This window comes from Callithrix jacchus, chromosome 8 (genome assembly GCF_049354715.1).
Source record: "Callithrix jacchus isolate 240 chromosome 8, calJac240_pri, whole genome shotgun sequence".
In the NCBI taxonomy this organism is placed as follows: domain Eukaryota; kingdom Metazoa; phylum Chordata; class Mammalia; order Primates; family Cebidae; genus Callithrix; species Callithrix jacchus.
The window spans coordinates 21,021,595-21,047,317 of record NC_133509.1 but is presented as its reverse complement, the minus strand read 5'-3'; the positions used below and the strand labels follow the sequence as shown (position 1 = coordinate 21,047,317).

The 25,723-nt window shown below is 55.2% G+C and overlaps 1 protein-coding gene across 9 annotated transcripts in view; it reads left to right on the top strand.

Moving 5' to 3' along the window:
* Window positions 1–652: 652 nt before the first annotated feature.
* STRA6 (signaling receptor and transporter of retinol STRA6) overlaps window positions 653–25,723 on the top strand; it is a 31,598-nt gene continuing 6,527 nt past the window's right edge. The window contains exons 1-12 of one of the 9 annotated variants that reach the window (XM_054239421.2): window positions 653–877; window positions 7,473–7,613; window positions 12,296–12,362; window positions 12,691–12,776; window positions 14,274–14,413; window positions 14,750–14,773; window positions 15,917–16,083; window positions 17,808–17,930; window positions 20,524–20,591; window positions 20,772–20,848; window positions 21,113–21,174; window positions 22,655–22,817. In XM_054239421.2, the coding sequence (XP_054095396.2) occupies window positions 7,501–7,613; window positions 12,296–12,362; window positions 12,691–12,776; window positions 14,274–14,413; window positions 14,750–14,773; window positions 15,917–16,083; window positions 17,808–17,930; window positions 20,524–20,591; window positions 20,772–20,848; window positions 21,113–21,174; window positions 22,655–22,817 (1,090 nt within the window). In that variant the 5' untranslated portion in view covers window positions 653–877; window positions 7,473–7,500. Of the gene's footprint in view, window positions 878–6,577; window positions 6,763–7,232; window positions 7,350–7,470; window positions 7,614–12,295; window positions 12,363–12,690; window positions 12,777–14,273; window positions 14,414–14,749; window positions 14,774–15,916; window positions 16,084–17,807; window positions 17,931–20,523; window positions 20,592–20,771; window positions 20,849–20,906; window positions 21,175–22,654; window positions 22,818–25,723 lie in introns of those variants that run through there. The other 8 variants (XM_035259209.3, XM_002753321.7, XM_035259210.3 and 5 more) reach the window with 8 other exon arrangements.

The following is a 25,723-nucleotide window of genomic DNA, read 5'->3' as shown; positions in this document are numbered from 1 at the left end:
TACTGTCCTGCAGCCTTGGGGCAAAGAGCAGGACCCCAGAACCCCAGCCTATGAGGAGTGAGAAGTAGAAGAGAAAGCTCCTAGGGGACCTTTTTACTCCCCCCACCCCAGAATAGAGCATACCTGGAATTCTAGCCCCAAAGCCCCATCATGACTCCCCTTAGCTGCGGTCAGGGCCCTCAGCCCAGCTGGGCAGCAGCAGGATGCAGATTCGGTTATTAAAGCTGAGCTGGTGGTTCCAGTGACCCCCTGGGAGTGATGGATGGTGACAAATGGTGGTAAGTAGGGGGTTCCTGAGCTTCTCTAAGGTCACAGCTGGGGAAACTCAGCCATCAAAGCCCTGTGCAGGCTTCTCCACTGAGGTGACTCTGAGGGCCAAGGAGATCAAGTTTCGGGCAAATGATTTGGGGGTGTGGACAGGCTCTAGTGCTGGAGACAAGCTGCCCTGTGTGTTGTGTGGGGCCCCAGCCCCTGCTCTGGGCCTGAGCTGGAGATGGGGGTGGGGGTGGCCTCCTCTGATCCTGGAATCACAGGCAGGAGGTCTGTGAGGGCAGGAGGAGGGGCAGAGCCAGACTGGGGAAGGAGCGAGCTGCCTGCCTTCTGGGAGGAGCAGATCAAACACCTTTTAAAGCAGGTGCTGGGGACCCTGCTCAAGGACAACTAGCAAGACCACACAACTAGCTACCCCTCTAGGATCCCAGCCCAGCTGCTGCAGGGCTCAGAGGAGGAGGCCCCGTGTCGGATGTTGGGAGCACCCTGCTTGCCTTGAGGGAGAGTTTCCCGGAGTGATCAATAAAGGAAAAGAAAGAGACAAGGAAGGGAGAGGTCAGGAGAGTGCCCGGTTGGTGATAGGCTGGAGCCAAGCCTGGGAGGCCAGGTAGGATTGGAACAGGTTGGGGGACAGGGAGAAGGCACACGGGGTTGGGGTTGGGGGTGGGGGGTGGGGAATGAGCAGGAATCAGGGCCTAGGGGCAGGAAGTGAGCCCAACGATGGACTTGAGCAATTCTGATGAATAAGGTTGGAGACCTGGGGAAGGCTGCCCTCAGGGGACACTGCGGGGGCTGATGGGAGCTTCAAAGGCTGGGAGACATCCTCAGAGTCCTGTCTGAGTTGTGTCTGACGGCCTGTGGGCAAGAGGCTGGTGGAGAGCCCTGTCCTGTGGTCAGCAGGGGAACAAGGACAGAGAAGTCAGGGGATCTGCCCAGCAGTCAGCGTCCTCAGTGAGGAAGGAGGGCAGCACAAAGCCTACATCTCAAGGCCACACCATGGTGACACCACCCCAGGGAGGAACGTGCTGGAAAGGGAGAATGTGGGGCTCTGATAGCTGGGGAATCTTCATGGCCTTTTGTCCAGTCTTCCTCTGAAGGCAAGAAGCCCTCTATTGTATCTTGATGTTGACAGCCTCTTCTTGATTGCCTCCCTTGATGGGGGCCTCACTACTCTATTAGAGTAAGAAGGCTACCTTTGTCCTGAGCAGATGTCTGCCTTCCCTCCTCCAGGTCAGTACTAGCCTAGCCCTCTGTGAGGGAAAGAACACACTGCTCCCCTGGAACTGCCGGCTCCCCTTCTGCTCCTCACCAGTGTCCACCCTCATACCAGAGCAGTCTGGGTCTAAATCCTTTATGTGATGATGATGCTGTTGGTGAGGGGGGCATGAGAATTGAAGGAAGGGCCCATCAGATGGTGCTTCTGACCCTCCCACATGGCAGGGGAGGTAGGAGGTAGACAGGAGACAGGAGGTGAGCAGCCATCTGTACTCTTCCTGCCATGAGCATGGCAGCCAGCGACACTGCTCTCCAGCCCACTGTGTGGAGTCAGACTTGGTCTGGTGGCAGAATTAAGCACATGGGTGTGCAAGGCGCAGTTGGATGGGTGTGTGAGTGTGCTTCGTCGCTGAGGGCACTCCCCAAGCTCACGGGCCTGCATGAGGTTCACTCTCTCAGCTGCTTATTCATGGGCTCTCAAGAGGACTGGGGTGCACAGGTGGGCACAGTGGCTGTTCCCCCACTCCTGGATGGAAGTCCCTCTCTTGGGCGTTCTCTGCTATGCTGGGGGAGTTGAGGGTGTTCCTGTGGTTTGAGTGTTGTAGAACTATTGGGTTTGCTGCTGAGATGGGAGGGTGGAGAGCAACGGGGGTCTCTGGGCTTTCTTCAAAAGTTCACAGGCTTTTGAACATCTTGTTCCCATCTGTGCTTGATCTGCCAGCGTCTGAGCGTCCTGAGGTGGTGTAGTGGTTCTGATGTGTTACTGAAGGTCTGGGGGTTCTCGGGGGTAATACTGAGGTTGCGGGGGTTCTTAGGGCATTGCCGAAACTCAGGCATGTTGCTGAGATTCTTGAGATGCTCTGGGAGATCTGGGAGTCTTTGGGGGGATGTTTCGGAGGTTCTGGAGATGCTGCCGGCCTTCCGCATTCCTTCTGGCCGGCTGTTAGCTTCTTCTAAGCTGAGCACTTTGCCCTTTCAGGATTTGATAATCACAGGCTGCCGAAGGCGTGCTCGGGGGCCTCTGTTCCTGGGTGCACAAATTCCTCAGGTTTAATCAACTTGAACAAAGACATGAGAGGGAGGAAGTCCTGTCCCAAGGCCTTCATGGGCCAGCTCCATCCGAGGGGCATAGCAGCTCTGTGCCAAGCCCAGATGGCAGATGGTTTTCACTGGCTCAGAGTCCAGAAGCTTTTAGGACCTCCTCCCATAGTGAGCAGGGCTTAGCCACCCACCATTCTGGGCCCAGTCGGGAGGCCTGCTGGCTTCATCTGCTCCCTGGATATTGGCACAAGCCTCATCTGAGTGCCCACGTGAGCTCATGCCAGCCACAGCAAGGCAGCCCTGCCCTGACCCCTACACTGCTCTCTCCTTGCCTCTCAATCTTCCTTTCTTGGCACTCCTGAGACACGGGTAAATTCATTTTTGCTACCATTCTAGACCTTCCATGGCTTCAGGGTCCTGCTCCAGGCGCCCCCCTCCTCCAGGGAGCCTCTAAGACTGCCCAAGCCATTTCCTCCTTCCCCTCCTCACTCCTCAGGCTTTTGCTCTCTAGCGCTTCCTCTCCTGAGGGCAGGACTGGACCTTCCTGGGTATCAGTGCCCCTTTATTTTATTTTTTATTTCTTGAGACAGAGTCTCACTCTGTTGCCCAGGCTGGAGTGCAACGGCATGATCTCAGTTCATTGCAACCTCTGCTTCCTGGGTTTAAGCAATTGTCCCGCCTCAGCCTCCCAGTAGCTGGGACTACAGGTGTGTGCCACCATGCCCAGCTAATTTTTGCATTTTTAGTAGAGACGGGGTTTCACCATATTGGCCAGGCTGGTCTTGAACTCCTGACCTTGTGATCCACCCACCGTGGCCTTCCAAAGTGCTGAGATTACAGGTGCGAGCCACCACACAGCCTCAGTGCCCCTTTAAAGCCAGCTCCAGAGGGCAGGCCCTCGACTCTGCTGCCCACGCCTTTGGAGAAATTCTTCAGGGGCACATTACCATCCTCCTCTTCGTAACACTTCTTGCCTCCTGCCTTCTGGCCAGGTGGCATCTTTCCTAACAGCTCTGAACCAAGTGTCCCATTTTGCAGACAGGAGCTCCAAGCGATTCTAGCCCCAAGCTGAGGAGGTACCTTGGGCTCAAGAAGTGGGCTCAGACTTCCAGCTTGAGCCACGTGACCACCCACTATCCATGGATCTTCAACCCAGTCTGCCCCCTGCCCCCTGCCCCCACCAGACTGGTGTAGGGGAGTAGGGGGCCAGGAGGGGGCAGGTGGGAGGCAAGGGGGGCACCTAGGAAGTCACAGCCACTCTCTGTGGCTTTGACCTTCTTGTTACAAGGTGACTAGTGTTGGGGGGGCGGTGCCATATGGTGGGAGAAGCTTCAGGCTGGATTTGACATAGGACGTTTTCCCACAGAGGGGAAAAGACTCACTCAAGGCCACATAACCAGCCTCAGGGCTCAAATCCAGCTGGACGGCTTCCCCAGCCAGGCATTCTCCACTGCCATGCAGAAACCTGGCCCTTACCTCTGGATCTTCCAGCCCTGCCCTGGCCAAATCACCGGGCACAAGGCTGCCCTCCACCTGCTAGGCCACACCAGGGGAAAAGGACGAAGCTCGCCATTTCCTCTCCCCTGCGTTGGGCTTCCCTTGGTGGCCTCTGCATCTCCCAAAGAGGAGGGAGGTGGTATTGTTGGCGCTGGGCTCTCCTGGGGAGGTGGGGAAGGGACTGTGCCTGGGCTGGGTGGGTTCCCGTTCTGCCAGCCTGGCTGCAGCCCCTGGGTGAATGAAGGCTCTTTCAGGCAACCTGATCGCCTTTCCTCAGTGCCTGATATGGTTTAGATGTGTGTCCCCTCCAAATGTCATGCTGAAATGTGAACCCGGTGCTGGAAGTTGGTGTGTGATGTTTGTGCCATTGCGGTGAATCCCTCCTGAATGGCTTGGTGCCCTCCTGGCTGTAATGAGTGAGTTCTCGCTCCATCAGTCACGCGAGAGCTGGCTGTATGTAAGCGCCTGGCATCTCTCCTGCTCCCTCCGTCACCGTGTGTCCTGCCTGACCCCCCTTCACCTTCCACCTCGATTTTGGGTTTCCTGAGATCCTCCCCAGAAGCAGATGCTGGTGCCATGTTGCTTCCTGCATAGCCTGCAGAGCTGTGAGCCACAGAAACCCCTTTTCCTTATCAGTTACCCAGAGTCACATTTTCCTCTAGAGCAACGCAGAACAGATGAACATAGCACCCCGCCGGTACCTCCCTCTCTCCCCTCAGGTACCAGTGACATATCACCCTCTCAGTGAAGCTTTCCCTGACCTCCCGGTCTCAAACAGCCAATGCCTGTCTGTCTCTCTTCTCTTCCCCACTTCAAAGCCTCTCTCGTGTAGTCTCCCCCAGGCCCTACCACACATCAGCTTCCATGGGGTGCAGAGCTTGACCCATCTTGCTTGCTGCCAGACCAGCCTGGGGAAGGCAGACCTAGGCTTCCTTCAAGGAAGAGCCTGGTTTCTGTTGGCAAGGCTGTCTAACCCCGGACGCCGCTGCCTTGCAGAGGGAGTGGGCTCCCTGTCTGGAACTGGACTCTGATGGTTGGAGGCAGATTTAAAATCAGATGGGAGTTGGTTGCTCCCTAGGGTAAGGGTCTGAGACCCCTTGCTGGGCTCTGGTGTGGGCACAGAGGCTCTGGGAAGCCCAGCTGGTGAACCCCAGGGCACAGCAGCAGCCTGTATAGGGCAGGCCCATGGACAACCACTGGCTGCCAGAACAAGCAATGGCTTTGCCAAGCTCAATTTCTACAGTCCCTCTTACCAGAGGGTCAGGCGCTGTGCATCAGGGGAAGGCAGGAGGAGGGGCGGGAGGGGCGGGAGGGGCGGGAGGGGCAGAATCTTGCCCTCCTGGAGCTCACACCCAGGCCTGGAAGCCAAGCTTCCTGAATCCCGGGGATCAGAAGGGCCGGTGTGGGCTCCTGCATTACATCAAATCAAGCTCGGGGTCAGCTCTGAGTCAGCAGACGCTGATATCTCTGTGGGATGGTGGAGAGCTACAGAGCCATTTGGGAAGAAGGGGGAGGAACTCAGGCTAGTGGGGAGCTCAGGCTCTAATCCTGCCCTGTAGGCTTGGGAATTTGAATGAGATCCTCCAGGATTTCAAGCCCTGTCTACTCTTGATATTTCACCCTTGCTGTTCGCTCTGTTGGGAACACCCCGCCCCATCCCCATCCTGAGCCTGCCACCCTCTGTTCAGCTGACTTTCCCCTGCCCTTCAGATCAGCACGAAAAGGTTGTTTTCTTCAGGAATCTCCCTCTACCGCCAAATACTCTCGGACTAAATTCGGTTTCCCATGGTACAGACCAGCTCACCTGTGCTTCCCTTTGCAACCCTCAGGCTTTGGAGGGGATTTACTACCTGGCCCTGTCTCCCTGAACTGTAATCTCTCATGCCCCAGGGCTCAGAACAGTGCTGGCCCGTAGTAGGTGTTCAATAAATTTAAGTTAAAAGACTGACTGATGGACTGACTGACTGAATGAATGAATGAATAAATGAATGTCTTTTTAAAAAAGCTATTGAGGTCTGGAGCAGTGGCTCACACCTGTAATCCCAGCATTTTGGGAGGCTGAGGTGGGTGGATCACCTGAGGTCAGGAGTTTGAGACCAGCCTGGCCAACACGACGAAACCCAGTCTTTATTTAAAAAAAAAAAAAAAAGCGCTTTTGAATGACTGTCTTAGCTGGTAGGGCCACAACCCAAGCCCCTCGTAGGGTATCAGAAGGACAGAGACCCTCACAGTTTCAGGGGCCTAAACCTCCACCAGGGACAGTGGCCTGACAACTGCTTTCTACCTTCTCCTGTGTCTCGCCCGCACCTCCAGGTTGGGGCAGGACTCCTGCTCTTGGGGAGGGAGGATGGGGAGCAATCCTCTACCCTAGCCCAGACTTTGCCTTGCTCACCCTCAACTTCACCCTAGGAGGAGCAGGAGGCAGGCGGGGCTCCTCTTGCCTACCCGTGGTTCTGGTTTGTGTTTAAAGAGCTGATTTCCGCCTTGTGGGGGTGAGTTATCTCCTTGTGAAATCAAGTTGTAGGAACAAAAAGCGTTTACCAGTGAGACACATGTTGCCTCCTCATGGAAACCCTAGGAGAAGGAACAGACAGACTCCCCCTCCCTGCTCTGCCCCAGCCCAGCCCCAGCTGTCGGTATTCTGTGGTGGTGGCTGTCGTGCTGGACTCCGGTCTGTGTGGGGCACTGCAGAGGTAGCGGGCAGAGGTGTGGGAGCTCTGGGGCAGGCGCTGAAGGCAGGTATGTGTGCGAAGTCAGGTGCGGGGGTGGGGGCGGCTCCTGGCCACACCCTTGCAGGGCTCAGGCCGCCAATGGTGCTGGGGCCTCCTCCCCCAGGAGGGGGGCTTTGTCAGGGATTATGGTGTGTTTCCAGAGCCCTGGCCCAAAGGGGCCAGAAAGGGGAGGCTGAGGCTGGGGGAGGGGCTCAAAAGAGTCCAGCTGGGAGGGCTCAGGCCCAAAATACAGAACGGCCCGTGGCCTGCCTACGGTTCATCTCTGCAACTCCGTCCTCCCTGGGCTGCCCTCTGGTGTGTCTGTGGGGTCTGTCTAGGTGGGCTTGGGGAGGGGGAAGGAAGAGCCGTCTCTGCAGGCAGCTCAGTCGGGGCAAGCCTTCTTTGAAAATGCTCCCTGGAACAAACGCCTGCTGGAGGTGGGTCAGACAGACAGATGCACCAGCAGGAGCCCCAGGGCCCCAAGGGGACAACTATCTCTGCAGGGCCGGTTCGATGGGCGGGAAGGGAGGAGGGGACACGAGAGGCCCTCTCCTCCTCCTGTGCCAGCTTGCTCAAGCCCTCAGTCCCAGACAGGCTTTTCCCAGAGAGCTAAAAGTAAGAAAGTAACCTTTCGGATTAAAGAGAAATGTTTCTTTGTTTGGGTTTTCGGTCTTTCTTTTCTTCCCCCTCTCTCTTTTAAGCCTCTTTTCACATCTGTAGTGGCTTTTTTTCCTTTAGTCTGGGGTCAAAGGAGAAGGGCCGGAGAATGTCGTCCCAGCCAACAGGGAACCAGACCTCTCCCGGGGCCACGGAAGACGACTCCTATGGCAGCTGGTACATTGATGAGCCCCAGGGGGGCGAGGAGCTCCAGCCAGAGGGGTAAGTGTGGGACCCCCCACCTCACTCTGTCAGCAGGCAGCATGGGGTGTTGCAGAGGTTGCAGTTGGCCGAGGAGCAGCTCCTGGGCAGCAGCTGCTAGGACTGGCTCTGCCACTTATTTGCTGTGTGACCCTGGGCAAGTCAGAGCCTCCCTGGGGCCCATTCAGTCTCTGCCTCTGTTACAGGAGAACTGCACCCCTCACCCTGCTGTTAAGATACTTAAGGCGGTGGCTCACGCTTGTAATCCTAACACTTTGGGAGGCCAAGGCAGGCAGATCACAAGGTCAGGAGTTCAAGACCAGCCTGGCCAACACAGTGAAATCCCGTCTCTACTAAAAATACAAAAATTAGTTGGGCTTGGTGGCAGGCACCTGTAATCCCAGCTACTTGGGAGGACGAGGCAGGAGAATCACTTGAACCCAGGAGGTGGAGGTTACAGTGAGCTGAGATCACACCATTGCACTCCAGGCTGGGCAACAGAGATAGACTCCGTCTCAAAAAAAAAAAGAAAAAAAACCAAGATACTTAAGGCTGGTCACCTAAAAAGCACCTGTGTGATGTGTTAAAATGTAGATTCCTGGGCCCCATCCTTTCGGATTCAGATCCTTCAGATCTGCAGGGATGGCTCCCTGGGTGATTCTGGCCCATAGCCAGGATGGGGAAGCTTCTGGGAGCAGTTAAGGCAAGCAGACCTGCCTTCAAGGGGTTACTGGTCACTGGGAGAAAGCCTGGGGAGAAGTCACTGAGGAAACATGCACCCTTGTTGTCTTTGGATGGTCTCAGAGGATGAGGAGAGCCTATTCTCTTTAGCAAGAGTGCTCAGGCCAGCCCAGGGACTAGGGAGGCGGCCTGCCCCAGGGTGGCCTGAGGACCCAGCCACAACTGCTTTGCCCAGATCCATTCTATCGGGGTTTAGTCTGGGCACCCTAGTGGAGGAGCTGGGCCTTCTGTGTCCACCACGTCCTGCCAGGATATCTTGTCTGTGGAGGACCTAGAGCCAGTTCTCCCCTGTTGTTCCTGAGCATGGCCCATTCCCTGCCTCCCTAGTCTGTCTGAGGGTTTGGGGAAGTGGAAAGGTGAGGCTGGGGTTTGCCGAGCCAGATATGTGCACATCTGTTCTCCATCAAAATCTGAAACTTGAGAAGGAAAAATCCTTGCGTGCCTCCCCAGGGGCTGGGGCTGGAGCTGGGGCCTGGCTGGGCTTGGGTCACCCAGCAGGGGCAGAGCTCCACCCAGGCCTGGAGGAAGAAGCTGTTGTTTGGAGGACTCAGGGTTCTGACCACCTGGATGCTAGCCTGCACTCAGCCAAGGCGTACTCCCCACCGCGGGCTCGGCACATCCTGCTGTGTTTGTATGGGCTTTGAGGGACCAGAATGGCCTCTGACCTAGGTGAAGGCTCTAATCTGAAGCTGTGTCCTGGGGAGCCTCAGGGCCCAGGCACTGGCGGGGGGCCAGGTGCCTGCAGCCAGCTCTGTAGCTGTAGTCTGAGAATATGTATATGTTATGTATGTCAGGCACTGGGTGATGAGGAGACCAGTCCCTAATGTGTGTGACATCTAGAAGATTCAACTTCTTTCTCCCACTGCAGGACATGGCACCCATAAGAATAAAGAGATTTGTTTGAATCTACTTACTTAGCCAAACCAAGCTGAGCTGCCTACCACCCCCCTGCCCCCAAAGGTGGGAACAGAAAATTGGGAGCTCAGGGAAATCCCAAGGAGATGAACTTGGGTTCACCTCTGTCTGTGTGAGTCAGACGCCCGGGGCACATGGTGCATTGGAGCTTTGAAGAGCTCTGGAGTGCCTAGTGCCCCAGCACTGTCAGGCTGGAGTTGGGGTGGCAGTGGAATCAGCCACAGAAATTTCCTAAAATCCAGAACAGGTGGTCAGAACTCTCAATGGCTCAGACACCCTCAGTGGCTTCCCAGGGCCTCCCATGCTTGCTGTAACCTCATCTCACCTGACCTCTGGGCTGCAATCAAACTGGAAGTCTTGCCCGGACCCATCCATGCTTCCTGTCACCTGCCCCTCTGCTTCCTCACGCTGTTTCCTCCACCTGGAGCTGCTGTTCCCCTTCTTTGCCTAAAGAGATGCTAACCATCCTTTATTTTTTGAGATGGAGTCTCGCTCATGCTGCCCAGGCTGGAGAGCAGTGGCGCAATCTCGGCTCACTGCAACCTCTGCCTCCCAGGTTCAAGTGCTTCTCCTGCCTCAGCCTCTTGAGTAGCTGGGATTACAGGCGTCCGCCATGTTGCCTGGGTAATTTTTTTGAATTTTTGTTGTTGTTATTGTTGTTGTTTTGAGACAGAGTCTCACTTTGTCACCAGGCTGGAGTGCGGCGGCATGATCTTGGCACACTGCAACCTCCACCTCCTGGTTTCAAGAGATTCTCCTGCCTCAGCCTCCCAAGTAGTTGGGATTGCAGGCGTGTGCCACCACACCCGGCTAATTTTGTATTTTTAGTAGAGATGGGTTTTCTCCATGTTGGTCAGGCTGGTCTTGAACTCCCGACCTCAGGTGATCTGCTCGCCTCGGCCTCACAAAGTGCTGGGATTACAGGTGTGAGCCACTGCGCCCAGCCACTAACCACCTTTTAAACTCCACTCAGATACCACCTTCTCCTGCCCAAAGTTCTTCTTCCTCTTCGTCCTTCAGCACCTGCTTGTGCCTGTCCCAGGATCAAGCTCACCCCCCTCCCTGAGGTCTTTGTATCTATGCCATCCTGCCTGTCCCGTGGCACAAAACATGGGCCCACAAGCCACCAGCCAAACGTTTGCTCATTACTGTGCCACCTGATGTTCCCATCTGACCTCTGACACTGAGCTGAGGGGTTGGATGGGGACCTCAGGTGGTACAGAAAGGGCCAGAAGCTCCCCAGGCAGGGCCCTGGAGGGCGTTTCTGGTGGTGGGGGTGGTTTGGGGTGAGGTCCCTAAGACAATGGTCAAACTACTCCAGAGACAGTTTTCCAAGTCCCTGTTGGGCCCAGGTGTCCAGGTTAGAGCAGGACCCAGTCAGGCAGGGAGATGCAGGCTGTGAGGGAGGGCCTCCCCTCTCACCGCAGTGAGAGGCCTCGGAGTGGGAGGTGGGAAGCCCGAGACTGGAGTGCCCACAGTGGAAGCCTGCCCCCTGTGTGGCAGCTACTCCCGAGCCCAGCCCACTTTGGGAAGAGGGTGGTTTCCTGGCCAAGAAGCTGCCCAGAGCTGACTTATTCTGCCTCTCCACCAAGTGACTGATTTCTTTCCCACTGCTCACAGACCAAGCTGACCCATCAGAGGGTCCCAGGGCTCTGAGCTCCCCTGGGTAATACAGCCTTGATGCCTCCCTTCACACAGTGGAGGGCGCGCTGGTGGGTGGCTGAACCCTCTGGTCAGGCAGGGACTGGCTGCAGCCCAGGCTCTGTCTCAGGCCCTCGACCGCCAGACCCCACCAGCCTCACCCACGCTGCCACCCTCCCTTCTGGCTCTCCCAGGCTCAAGTTGGGAAAACCTGGAGCTCCACCGCTCCCCAGGGACCCAGTTCTGCCTGCTGTCCCAGGGCTAGGGCTCAGAATTCCTGCCTCACTCCGTTTCTCTGCCACATGATTCTGCCAGGGAAGTGGAGGGTTTCGTTGTCCACAGTGACCTCTGTCTCCACCGTGGGCCTACCTCTGTGCTCAGCCAGGGTGTGCGCAGGACCTCTGCCAGGCCACAGGGAGCCTCTGTGGAACTGGAAAATGGGATCCCCACTTAGGTGCATTCAGCCCAGCAGGTGCTGGGTTTGGTGAGCAGCGTGGTCTGGATCTCAGACCACACTCGACCCCTTGGCTGAGCATCTTTGTGCGGTGGGCAACCTGCATGGCTGTCCATGGAGGCTGTCAATAAGAGGGAAGCAGGAAAAGAGGGGGACCACGGGAGATCATTTTAGTCACAGGCCCATCTCAGATGGCAGCGGGTAGAGGGCAAAGCAGAGAGCCAAACCCTTGACTGCTTGACCCAGGTCGTGTGCTCAACCGCAGTTCTGAGAGGAGGTCTGTGAGGCCAGGAGCAGTCAGAGGGGCTTCCTGGAGAAGGGAGGCCTTGAAGGACGGGAAGCATCTAGGTGAGCAAGAGTAAGTGCTCAGCTGGGCACAGGGGCTCACACCTGTAATCCCAGCACTTTGGGAGACTGAGGTGTGAGGATCGCTTGAGCTCAGGAATACAGGACCAGCCTGGGCAACATGGTGAAGCCCTGTCTCTACTAAAAATACAGAAAAAAAAAATGCCAGACCTGGTGGTGCACACCTGTGGTCCCAGCTACTCGGGAGGCTGAGGTGGGAGGATCATTTGAGCCCAGGGGCCTGAGGCAGCAGGGAGCTGAGATCGAGCCACTGCATCCCAGCCTGGGTGACAGAGCAAGATCCTTTGTCTCAAAAAAAAGAAAAGAAAAAGAAAGAAGTGATCAGACCAAGCCAGTCCACTCCGCTTCCCCCGGGAGCCTCCTGTCTCCTTAGTCTTATAACTCCAGAGCTTGGCATGGGGCCGCACATCACAGGGACACCAGGACCCCAGAATGACCCTGAGAAGGGGGGTCCGGGAAGGCTTGTGTAGGAGGGATCAGAGGGTTGAGGGTAAAGCCTCAGTGTGAACAGTCTTGAATCCCAGGCCCATCTGCACACCCACGGGGGCCTGATGCAGGCCTGAGCCAGCCTTCATTTGCTCTGCAGGGAGGTGCCCTCCTGCCACACCAGCATACCACCCGGCCTGTACCACGCCTGCCTGGCCTCGCTGTCAGTGAGTCCCACCCAAATTGAATCTGGCTTGCAAGCTGCTGCCAGCCTGGGCAGTGGGACCTGGGTTCCCCGCTGGGGCTGGTCAAGGGGGGCCCTGGGAGATCCTGGGTTGGGGGAGCTATCTGGGAGTTCTCCCAGCTTGGGGGCCCAAACCAGGAAGCAAGTCCTACCTCCCAGGCGTCTGTCACCTCTTGACCAGTCCCCAAGATGCCACATGAGTGTGCACTGGGCATGTAGGGATGTCCTGGGGCCTGAGTCTAAGCCCTCACACTCCGACCCTCAGGGGAGGCCTGGGCACAACAAGCTCTCCCTCTGTGCTCTCCTTTCAGATCCTCGTGCTGCTGCTCCTGGCCATGCTGGTGAGGCGCCGCCAGCTCTGGCCTGACTGTGTGCGTGGCCGGCCCCGCTTGCCCAGGTTGGTGCCATGGCCTGGGCACCCCTAGTGAGGGGGCCCAGCTGACAGGGTCACTCTGGGAGGGTAGGTGCTTTGTTAGGTACCTAAAAGGCAGCTCTGGCTTCAATGACACCCCTACCTGCCTCCGCCTGGGGCTTTCCTCATGCTCGCCCAGGTCTCCGGGTTTAGTCAGGACCCCCAGAGGAAGGGGGAGGGACTCACTCAAGCCCACCTGGGAGAAAGGACTCCAACCTAGACCCTAGGGAAACAAGCCTGACAGGACCCAGCTTCAGAGTGTACCTTCTCAGGCAGCCAGCCCTTCATGTGTGGATTGACTGTGACCATCCCAATGCCATCTTGACCCTCATCTACCCTGCAAGTGTCACCTGGACCCTAATGCTTGAAGGCAGATTTATGGGGACTGACCTCTATCCACTATAGCTGGAACTTTCTTTCTTTTTTTTTTTTTTTGAGATGGAGTCTTGCAATCTTGCCCCGGCTGGAGTGGCTCGATCTCGGCTCACTGCAACCTCCACCTTCTGGGTTCAAGCAATTCTCCTGCCTCAGCCTCCTGAGTAGCTGGGATTAGCACCCACCACAACGCCAGACTAATTTTTTTGTATTTTTGGTAGAGACGCAGTTTCACTATGTTGGCCAGGCTGGTCTCGAACTCTTGACCTCATGATTCACCTGCCTCGGCCTCCCATAGTGCTGGGATTACAGGCATAAGCCATCATGCCCGGCCTAGCTGGAACTTTCTTCTCCTATTTCCTTCAGCCCTGTGACCCCAGAGCCTGGGGCAGGCATGATCCTGAAGAGATGGGACTGGGCAGGCTGGCCACAAGAGACCAGAGGGTTGGGGCAGGTGATGGGTGTTTCCTGGTGTAGACAGCTTCATATCCCAGACCCAGACTGCACCAAGGCAGCTCTTGCTTTGCTGGTTTTGTGGGGAACCAGCCTGGGGTCTCCAGGTAGCCCTGAAAAGAGCTTGCTGTGGCTGGGGGGTGCTTGAGGGAGAATGAAGCTCTCAGAACATGAGTGCAAGCAGCAGTGCAAAGCCGAGGGTCTGAGTGGCTGGCCCTGAGCCCAGAGGGGTGATGCCTGGGACAGCCGTGCCGGCTGTCTGCCCTCTGCCCCGGCTCCACACCCAGCCCAGGGCGGTGGCCATCGTACAAGGATGTTATGACTCGCTGAGTTCTCTGAAGGTTTGCCAGCCCAGACAGACAGACCAGTTAATGTGGAGGTGGCTGCTTCCTGGAGCTTCCAGGGTGGGAGGAGGGAGCAGTCCTAGGGCTTGTTCCCACCGTATGTGTATCCCAAGTCCCTTTGGCAAAGGGCTCGGAACTTGTTAGATAAGAGGCACTACACAAATATCTATGGAATGAATGAATGAAGGGGCCTCCCCCATCCAGAAAGTGGGACTGACTGCCTCCTTGGTTTATGGAACACAGCCTGGAGGTAAGGGGGGGTGCAGGGGCTGAGCAACTCCCTCCTGTCCTGTCCCTGCCTCTGTGCTAGCCCTGTGGATTTCTTGGCTGGGGACGGGCCCCAGGCAGTGCCTGCTGCTGTCTTCATGGTCCTCTTCAGCTCCCTGTGTTTGCTGCTCCCCGACGAGGACCCGCTGCCCTTCCTGACCCTTGCCTCACCACCCAGCCCAGGTACTCACCGCCCCCAAGGTCTTGGAGTTGGTGTGATGGGATGGGGATAGGGTGGGGTCTTGGAGTTTTAAGCTTGGCTCAAGGAGATGAGGGTAACAGGAACAGCTGTCAATGAGATGGGCTGCTTTCCGGAGACATGACCTCTTCAGATTATCCGGTCTTTACGGCGACACCACAAAGTATGCATATTAGCCCCATTTTGCAGTGGAGGAACAGAGGGCCAGTGAAATAGTATCTTAAATTGAATATTTACTCAGGCACCATGCCGAGCATTATATATACACCCTCTCATTTTGCCTGTACTAATATACTGTGATTTTTTTTTCCATTTTACAGATGGGAAAACTGAGGCTCCAAGAGGTAAGTTGACCAAGATCACAGAGTTGTGTAGGGTCCTAAAGGGTCCTTTGAGCCCCTCCCTGCTGGTGCAGAGATGAGAAACTGTAGAAATAAAAGACACAGACACAGAGATACAGAAAAGAGAGTTGGGCTCGGGGGTCCACTGTCAACCAAAGTACGGGGACCTGCAGTGGCCCCGAGTGCCTGGAAACTGACTTTCATTGAGTACAAAGCAGTGGACCGGGAAGGCAGGATGATGTAATGGTGGTCAGTGATAGGGTCAGGTAAATCACGTGTCTTGAAGACCGGGGAGCCCAAGACTTTCAAGTAGCTGAGGCAAGGAAAAAAGCTAATGCATCATGCTCTTCGCTTATTTGTCAGAAATATCAAGGACACTAAGATTATGTTACTATTATTCATTCTTATCTTTTAAGAAAAAGAGAAACCAGATACAGAAGCAGAACATGAGAGTAGACATGGAACATGACCACTGAAGCACAGCATCACACAGAGACAGTTAAGCCCCCGGATGTCTGTGGGTCTCCCTGACGGCCGTCAGGCCTTGTCACAAGAGCTTGGAGTAGCGGAGTTTTCTCCAAACTTCCCCAGGAAGGAGATGTCTCGGCCATTTTGGACGTCTTCTTCCCTAGCTGGCTAAACAGCGGGCGCTTTCCCAGCGCTGGCGCTGCCGCACAGCCGAGGCGCCCTCCAGCAGCCCTTATGCGGGTGTGACAGAGGGCTCAGAGCATCTTGCCTTAGGATCACTTTGTTCACAATGTCACCTCAGTTCCATGCTTCATACCCCGATAGCCATTAGTAAAACCAAAGGTTATATTGAGTATATATCTTTATGAATATAAGTAACTATAAGATTATATATGATTATATAAAGGAATAACTATGTGCCTACATTTCTAATTCTTTTCTAAATCAATATGTATATGAGAACAGGCTGAGGCTTCAGACCCTGGCCACGGCACTTGCGGGGTTTCCCCCCTACAGAGTTGAGACTAGTCAGAGCCTGGATTTGAACCGAGGGCTCTTGCCTACTGAACATGCTGAAAGTCTTGGAAGCTGGAGACAGGAGAGAGTCCTGGGTGGGCTCACGGCAGGCCCCACGTCTGCCCCTCCAGCATGGGTTTCTCTGCTTGTTTTACCTTCCAGGATACTGGAAGATGCTGGGCCTGTTCTATTACGCTGCCCTCTACTACCCACTGGCCGCCTGTGCCACGGCTGGTCACAGAGCTGCACACCTGCTCGGCAGCACGCTGTCCTGGGCCCACCTTGGGGTCCAGGTCTGGCAGAGGGCAGAGTGTCCCCAGACTCCCAAGGTAACGGCTGATCATAATGGCCTAGAGCAGAGGGGCACACAGAACAGCCTACTCAAACCAGGGAGCTCCTTTGAGCGCTGATTCTATGACGGGCTGCCCTGCAGCCTTCCACTGCATGTGGGATACTACACCTTCAAACATGCGCCCCCTCCAAGCTGGGCTGCTCTGCAGGAGAGGCAGGGAACAAGGTGGCTGGGCCCAGACCTCAGGAGCTTTCAGTCTAGGAGGGGGCAGAGAAGGGGAAGAGAAAGTCTGAAATGCCCCCCACCCCCTACTCCTGTGTGAGTGATTCCTCAGCCTCCCTTGGATCAGGCTGGAGAGGGAAGTGAGATGGAAGCTGGCAAGTGTGAAGTCAGGGATGGTCTCGGAGGGCTAAAAGGAGGATTCCAGAACCTCAGAACCCTGTTCACTGGCTGCTGGCTGGGGCTGTGAAGCTGTCCAGTCTAGAATCCGAAGAGTGATGGTACAGGCTTCAGAGCCAGGCAATTTGAGTGTGAATCCAGCTTCACCACTTCATTCATTCACTCACCCATTCATTCAACAACACATCTGAAGCACATACTCTGCACCAGGGACATTTCCAGGCACAGGACTATAGCTGTGAACAAGACAAACGCAGTCCGTAGCCTCCCAAGAGCTGTCATTCCAGAAGGGGAGACACAATACACAGACAAAATGATGCCAGGTGGTGCCAAGTGCCCTGGGGAGACAGTGCCACCTGTCTTAGACTGTCTTTTCCTCCGTCCATGGAGCTGATAACACCAATCCCTCAGTGGAGGTAAAGACTAGGAGGTTGCTTTGTTAGGGGGCACTTGGTGGCTGGGCGCGGTGGCTCATGCTTGTAATCCCAGCACTTTGGGAGGCTGAGGTGGGCAGATCAAGAGGTCAGGAGTTCGAGACCAGACTGGCCAGCATGGTGAAACCCCATCTCTACTAAAAATAAAAAATTAGCCAGGCATGGTGGCGGGTGCCTGTAATCCCAGCTACTAAGGGAGGCTGAGGTGGGAGAATCGCTTGAACCCGGAAGGCAGAGGCTGCAGTGAGCCAAGACCATGCCATTACACTCCAGCCTGGGCAACAGAGCAAGACTCTGTCTCATTAAAAAAAAGAGGGGGGGTGTGCGGGGGAACCTGGTGGCTCTTTTTCACCACCTAGAATAGAACCTGGCAAATACTAAGTTCTCAATAAAAGTATATTGAACCAAAAGATAAATAAATGAGTATACAAAAGGCCCACTCCCAGGAAAGCCTCAGCCCTGGGAAGTAGGGCATAGCCTTTCCTGATGCCCAGGTTGGAAACTATATGTAGGCACAGACAGGTGTGATTTTCAGAACTGTTCCTAGTGTTCTGGGAACACAGAAACAGAAAGTGGTGTCCCTTCCAGGCCTTATTCCAGCCTTGGTCAGGGAGGCATGGGGTTGTGGGGAGGAGGGGGAGGCTGGAGAGAATCAGAGGATCAAGTGATCTCCTCCTCTTGGCTGCTCTGAGGCCCGTGTGGGTCCAGGAGCCTGGGGGAGAAATGAGCATCTCTGCAGAGCTCAAGAAGGGGAAGTGGGCAGGTTTGTGCTGGGTAGCAGGTTGGGAACCATAGTGCTGAAGCCTTCCCGTGCACCCCCCGCCCAGACAATCCTCAGAGCCTAGTGAGGTGGGAAGGGCAATGGATTCTGGTTCTTGCCTGGGGGAAGAAAGTGGAAGGTAGTCTGTCTGTGTGTTTGTCTGTCCAGGTCTACAAGTACTACTCCCTGCTGGCCTCCCTGCCTCTCCTGCTGGGCCTCGGATTCCTGAGCCTTTGGTACCCAGTGCAGCTGGTGAGAAGCTTCAGCCGTAGGACAGGAGCAGGCTCCAAGGTAAAGGGGCAGGCCCGAGATGGGCTCTTCCTCAGTACCCAAGACAGCCCGACTGCCCCACTTCTGTGGTCCCGGATACGTGGCCATGCTTGGTGTAGGGCCCAGCACGGAACAGATGCTCAGAAAATGTTTGCTGAGTGATTGCTTAGCCCTTCCTCCCCAGACAAAGGCTGGGCCGGGCCCTAGACTGGCACCCAGGATACCCACGGCACTGAGCTGTGTGACTAGTAGGGACTCCACAAAGCAGAACTGAGTCAGCAGGCAGGAGAGTCATAGCTCTGTCTGTGAAACACTGAGATCTGGCCGGAGAGACAGCCTGGAGCCTTGTGCGTAATCCCAGTTCTGCACATACTGAGATGATTCAGGAAGTGCCCAGGGCAGAACTGCATTATGAATCAACTCTAGGTTGGGTGTGGTTGAAGAATTTCAGATAAAGGGGAGGCCTGGGAGGGCTTCCTAGAGGAGGTAGACTTTAGCAAGGGCCTGACCAGCGGAGAATCGGGAGTGAGGAGAGAATAAGGAGAAGGCACAGGAAAGAGCGCGGGTAAAGGGGAGGAGATGGTTTTGTGTCTGTTTTGTTCATTACATTTGCAGCACTGGATGGGTCTTAGCCCTTAATAGATACTCAGCAAATATTTCTGAATTTTTGGATAGATGGATGAATGGATGGATGGACGGATGAATGGATGAATCGAAGGACACATGTATGGAAGGAAGGATGGGTGGATGAATGCATCATGGTAAGAGAGGATTTTTTTTTTTTTTTTGAGTTGGAATCTGGCTCTATCCCCCAGGCTGGAGTGCAGTGGCTCAATCTTTGTTCACTGCAATCTCCGCCTCCCGAGTTCAAGAGATTCTCCTGCCTCAGCCTCCTGAGTAGCTGGGACTATAGGCATGCGCCACCACACCTAGCTAATTTTTGTATTTTTAGCAGAGACAGGGTTTCACATGTTGGTCAGGCTGGTCTCGAACTGCTGGTCTCAGGATCCGTCTGCCTTGGCCTCTCAAAGTGCTGGGATTACAGGCGTGAGCTCCAGGCAGGAAGAGATAATTCTTAGAAGATACTTCGATCTTACTAAAACGCCTTCTAAGCGCCTACCATATGTCAGGCCCTGGGCTCAGTGCTGTGGACTTGCAGCTGGTGGACTTGTGTCTGACTTCCAGGAGCTCCCAGCGTGGTGGGGGAGACAGGTGCAGCACCAAATACCTACAGAGCAGTGTGAGATGTGCAGCAGGGGTTGTGACCGCGGGTGCAGGGCGGGAGTCCAGTACTGGTGAGAGAGAAGGAGGAGGGAAGCTCTATAGAGGCCCTCACAGGGAAAGGAAGGACAGACTCAGGAGAAAGGCTTGGGACACAGAGGCCAAAGGGCGTGGCTCCTGTTCAGACAGGGCAGGAGAAAGAAAGGCTTGATGGGAGGCATCTGGGCAGCCAGCATTAGGTGGTGGTGCCAGCTGCTGGGCCAGGGAAGATGGAGGAGGAGCAGGTGCTCCTGGGATGGTGCTTGGTCCTAGGTGTGTGCTGCTCAAAGTCTGGAGCTCAGCAGAGGGGCTGGGACTGGGTGTTAACTGGTCATGGTCAAACTGAATCCAGAGAATGAGTGAGATCCCAAGGCAGGATGGAGAGCCCTGGGTCTCCCTTGGGCTACTCTGATCTGAGAAGGCCCAAGGACTCTGGGCTCGGCTCCCGCTTGGCAGGGAGGGAGTTCTGAGCACTTGTGGCTCCTGCCCTGATGATGCTCACACTCCTCGAGGAAGCCCGAGTCTCCCCCTTTTTACAGCTGGCTCTGAAGAGGGAGCGCCCCCTCCCCCCCACCCAGGGCATGTTCCTTTACCTTCTCTTCCAGGGTTTCCACTGCCCCACTCCTCTCTCCATTACCAGCCTTTCCTCCCTAGGCTGGAGAGGTGTAAAATCCTCTTTGGACTTTGGTCAAAGAGGTTTAAGTCTCAAAGGACCCCCGTCAAGCTTTGAGCTGACCAACTCCTGCCCTGGATCCCAGGGTTGTCATGGCAACAGGTGACAATTGCCTGTGTTCTCCCAGTGATTCAGGGCAGGGGCTCACTCCATCTTCCCATGAGCCTCTGCCACTTCACAGGCAGCTTAAGGCCTGGAATGTGGCTTAGACAAATCTGGTCACCCTTGTGATCTCCCTTGCGTAGTAGCAGGAGGAGAAGCCTGAGGGGGTCTGACCTGGACTGACCCCCTCCTGTGTCCTGGGATGTGCCCATGGGACACAAGCTTCCCTCTGTCCCAGTTTTAGCCAGCAGAGGCCAGAGGGCTGGGGGTAGGAAGAATCTGTGATGGGATGTGCCTGAGTAAAGTAGCGAGAGTTGGAGACAGATCTTAGGAAGAATTTCCTGGTATTGATGGCTCCTTGATAGGAGACTGGCCTTGTATTTGAGAGAGAAAAAAGACACTTTGGAGGGCATGGACCTCATCCCCACAACTCAGCCCCCTCTGCACTCACCACCACCGCTATGGCCAAGAGGTTTTTATGGAGCACCTGCTTAGTGAACACTCTGGTTCCCTGAGCCAAGGACCCACAGATGGCTCCAGGCAGGTCTTGTCTGCTCGTCTCATTGTCTGTCTCCACAGGGGCTGCAGAGCAGCTACTCCGAGGAATATCTGAGGAAACTACTTTGCAGGAAGAAGCTGGGAAGCAGGTGGGGTCTCTTGCACACCCTCTGTGGGCTGGTGGATAGGGTTGGTTAGCAGCTGTGCTTGGGAAGTCAGCACTGGACAGCATGGTAGGGGCAGAGGGGCAGAATGACCAGCTTCTGGGGCTGGCACTCATGGAAGGGACTTCCCCTGAGGACCCTGCACCTGCCTGGGTCTTTCTGCAGCTCCCACACCTCCAAGCATGGCTTCCTGTCGTGGGCCCGGGTCTGCCTGAGACACTGCATCTACACTCCACAGCCAGGTATGGGGTTGGGAGCTGAGGCCAAGCGTGACAGGGGACGTTACCCTCCCTTGCACAGAATGGCTGCAGTGGAGGACTGGCTCCTGCTCGCCGGAATCCTTGCCATCAAGAAGGACAACTGCCAGCTCAGGACAGGGGGAAGACCCTGGCCCGGCCTTGGTCATCCAGGGTCCTGCTGGCCCTTTTCCTGGGCCCCTTGGGAGGGAGGAGGGCTCCCGGGCCTGAGTGGTGCTATTCTCACACTTCTTCTTTTGAGGACTACAGGATTCCATCTCCCCCTGAAGCTGGTGCTTTCAGCCACCCTGACAGGGACAGCCATTTACCAGGTATGTTCTGCACCCTCTACTGTCATCTGCCTCTGGAGCCCTGAGCTCTACCCCAAGCCCAACTCAACTCTCCAGGTGCCCCATCCAGAATTCTGGCCAGCTGCTGCCAGCCATCTTGGGAATTCTGGCTTCCCCATAAGGGCAGGGGTGTTCACTCTTGGACTCACATAGTGATCCAGTGCATTCATTTTGGAGGCTACGTAAACATGAATTTAAATCCTAGCTCCATTATTTACCTCCTGTGTGACCTTGGGCAAGTTATTTAACCTCTCTGAACCTGTTAGCTCATCTGCAAAAAGGAGGAAATAGAGTAACTTTCCTCTTTGAGTAATTGGGAAGATTTAGGGGGATAACATGTTTGATAAACTCTGCCTCACCACCTCCAAGAAGAACAGCAACAATTAAAATCCTGGGAGGTAGGTATGATTTTCCCCACTTTACAGATGGGGAGAATGGCAGCTCGGCGAGGTGAAATTGACTTGGCCAAGTGTCTGCACAGCTAAAATCTCAGCGGATCCAAAGTTCGAATCCAACGCTGTCTAGCTTTAATGCCCGTGCTCATTTACTTTCAACAGCATAGAGAAACCGGACATTTTACATTCCGAAGTTTAGATAGATAGATGATGGGTAAATAAACGTGCAGACACAGCCATCCTTCAGTATCAGAGGTGGATTTCCAGGACACCCCTCCATATCAAAATACAAAGGCTCAAATTTCTGATATGTGATGGTGTAGTATTTGCATATAGCCTACACGCATTCTCTAACATACCTCGCTATCTCTAGATTACTCATAATACCTAACGAAAGTGCTATGTAAATAGTTGTCCTACGGTATTTTTTGTGCTATTTGTATTACATTGTGTTTTTGGCTTTTTTGAGACGAAGTTTTGCTTTTGTTGCCCAGGCTGGAGCGCAATGGTGTGATCTCGGTTCACCGCAATCTCCGCCTCCCGGGTTCAAGCGATTCTCCTGCCTCAGCCTCCCGAGTAGCTGGGACTACAGGCATGCGCCACCACACGTGGCTAACTTTGTATTTTTAGTAGAGACGGGTTTCTCCATGTTGGTCAGGCTGGTCTCAAACTCCCGACCTCAGGTGATCAGCCCACCTTGGCCTCCCAAAGTGCTGGGATTACAGACGTGATACAGTGTTAATTTTTATTGTGGGTTTTTTTCCCAAATATTTTTGATCTGTGCTTGACTGAATTGGTTGGCTGTGGATGTGGAGCCCACAGACCTGCAGGGCCGACTGTATGCAGTTACGGTGCTCAAAGGCATGCCTTTGGCCTGTTAAGCTATAACTGTGTAATGTCCTCATTTAGAGGCATGAGGACCTGCTGTACAGGGCAGATAAGAACACTGATGGGCAGTGGGCATGTGGCTGCAGCCTGTGTGCCGCCGGTTTCTTCCCACAAGCCTCTCCTGTTAGCACAGAAAACCCTTTTCCTGGGATGGGGCCCTCACCGTGGGGCTCTTCCAGGTGTCTCTGCTGCTGCTGGTGGGCGTGGTCCCCACCATCCAGAAGGTGAGGGCAGGAGTCACCACGGATGTCTCCTACCTGCTGGCTGGCTTTGGGATCGTGCTCTCCCAGGACAAGCAGGAGGTGGTGGAACTGGTGAAGCACCATCTGTGGGCTCTGGAAGGTGAGGCCTCCAGGGAGCCCCTGAGGGCTGTAGTGGGGAATGAAAGCTGGGAGACGCAAGGTCTGCATGCTAGTCAGCCATGGACACACTGGGGGCCCTTGGACATGCACCTCTACCACCCCCATCCTTCCCCTTCCTGGGTCTCAACTGCCTCATCTCCCAATTGGGGCAGTTGGCGCTTCTAGTTCTGAGCTTCCATGAAACATGGAGGGACATCTCAGCAGCTCCTGCCCCTTGACTGCTTCTGTGGCATCTCCCCATGCCACCCCAGTGTCTCAGACCAACTCTCTGGGTGTGGAAATGAGGAAGGATGGGTGAGCTGAGGGTGGGGAAGGAGGAAGAAGATGGTGACGGGGACAATGAGGATTTCTGAGCGAATTCTCATGGCAAGGGGCTGGCGCTGGGTAGGTGGCTGGCGCTGAGCAAGGGGCTGGCGCTGGGCGGGGCGCACGCTTTCTCTTCCCTACTCCCCGTCTTCTGGGGCCACTTCCTTTCTTCTTTCCTCTGACAATGAGCTCCTGAACCAGGGAACCATCCCGGCCTCACCTTCTGTGGTCTGATGCCTCCTGCAGCCACCTACCTACTCTGCCTCCTGGGCACTCCCAACAGCCCTGTGGAGGGGACTGAGAAGTGGCCCCACTTGACACATGGGGAGGGACTTGCCTGAGGCCAGCCAGCAGGGCAGAGTGCAGCCAAGAGAATGTGCAGGGCTCCTGCAGCCTGAGGGGGGCTCTCTCCATCTGCAAACTTAGAGAGTAAATGCTGCTCTATTTGAGACAAAGCCTGGTGGTCAGGACATGTGAGGCATGCACCCTCAATTGACTTGGGGCCCCAGGCTGGGACAGATGGGCCCCTGGCTTCTGAGGAGTAACATGAGATGGTCAGAGCAAGGGCTGCCAGCGTTGCAGGTGGAGGTGTGGCTGCTCCGAAGCTGTGCCTGACCATTCATGTCATCCTCATCCCACAGGCCTGGGCGTGCTGGCCATGGTGGGGGCAGTGAGTAGGGGGCGGGCAGAAGTGCATGCAGTGACCGCTTCCTTCCCTGACCACCTACATCATCTCCCTGAGCACCTCAGTTCCCGTACTAGAGGCTGCCTTGGAACTGCTGCTGGGGCCCACAAACTGGACAGGTGACAAATTCTGGGCGAGCTGAAAACGACCTCTCCCGGGAGATTTTCCAAGCTGGTTGCAACCTGGGTCATAGGCAGGTGCAGACACAGTCCAGGTCAGCCCACAGCCAACCTCAGACCCTTGCTCACAGTGACCCTGTAGCATCATTGATCCCAGATCACAGAGCAGGCAATTGAGGCTCATAGGCAAGAAGTGACACGTTCAGAGCAAAGGACTTACTCTGCTTCTACTCATCACGCCTTATATTTATAATTGCATGTTGCAGTTTCCAAGCTCAAAGCCTCCCACCTGGGATCTTCTTGTGCCAAATAGAGCAGCATTTACCCTCTAAGTTTGCAGATGAGGAATACTGAGGCCCGGGAGGATTCGAGATGTGGCCAAAGCCACCCGGCCACTCTTGTCCTTCACCTAAGGAGCTAATGTCTTCTGAGCTCAGAGCTTGTCTTGGGACTGCCACGCAGCACTTGCACCATAGCCTCGTTCACAGAGAGTGCAGACGGGGAGTCAGGCAAACTGGATGAGAGTCTCTGCTCCGTCACTTACAAGCTGAGTGACCTTGGGCAAAGCGCTTTGCCTCTCCTGAGCTCAGTCTCCCCACCTGCAAAATGAGCGCTGGCATGAAAAAGTAACACTTGGCCATGAGGCTGTCAGTCACATGAGGGAAGACAGATCTATCCCCAAAGCAGGGCCCAGAAGGAGGATCCTAGTGGTGGCAAACAGCAGGAAGATTGTGCGGGTGCTGGGGTTTGGGGGGCCCAAGTTGGGAACCCATGGAGGGAGAGAGAGGTAGAAGGTAGATGGATGGGATCAGAGGCTGGGTCTATGGTCAAGAAGACTGCTAACCCTTCAGCCTGTGTTAGCCTATTCACTCACCGGGCCAGCCTCAGCAAGAGGGCTGCTCACCTCCTAGCAGCAGACCATCTAGAATGTGCCCTCACTGCAGCCCAGCTGGCCCCAGCAGGGGCACTGTGGAGGCTGGAGCTGTGCATGCCCATCGCTTTCTCCCAATCTCGCTTCTGAGAAGTGTCCCTTGAGGGTCCTGGAGGAGGGAGCAAGGGACTGGCCGAAGGGCCTGGGTTTCTGTAGCATCATTCTCAGCCCTGGCTGAATTTGGGAACCATCTGGTGACTTTAACATTCCCCATGCTCAGGCCCCATGCCAGACCTACTGAATGGGAAGCTCTCAGAGTGGGGCCAGCCTCCATGATTGAACAGCCCTCCTAGTGAATTTTTTCTTTTTTCCTTTTTTTTTTTGAGATGGAGTCTCACTCTGTCACCAGGGTGGAGTGCAGTGGCACCATCTCAGCTCACTGCAACCTCCACCTCCTGGGTTCAAGCAATTCTCTTGTCTCAGCCTCCTGAGTAGCTGGGATTACAGGCACCCGCCACCATGCCCAGCTGGTGGATGGGTTTCACCATATTGGTCAGGCTGGTCTTGAACTCCTGACCTCAGGTGATCCAAAGTACTGACCACAGCCTCCCAAAGTACCGTGATTACAGTCCCAGTGATTGTGATGCAAGCGAAGTTTGAGAGCCACTGTAGTAAGCACCCAAGAAATATAAGTTTTGATTGATCAATTTCAATTTATTGCTGATGGAAATACGTCATGAAGGCTCTGCCTTCGGAAAGCCCCCAGAGCAGTGGCTGTCAGCCTGACTGCACACTGAATCACCAGTGTTGCCTTCACGGCTGAGGCTGGGTCCCACCCACAGAAATCCTGATTTAACTGGTTTGGGTGCAGGCTGGGCCATGGGCAGGTTTTAGCAGCTCCAGGT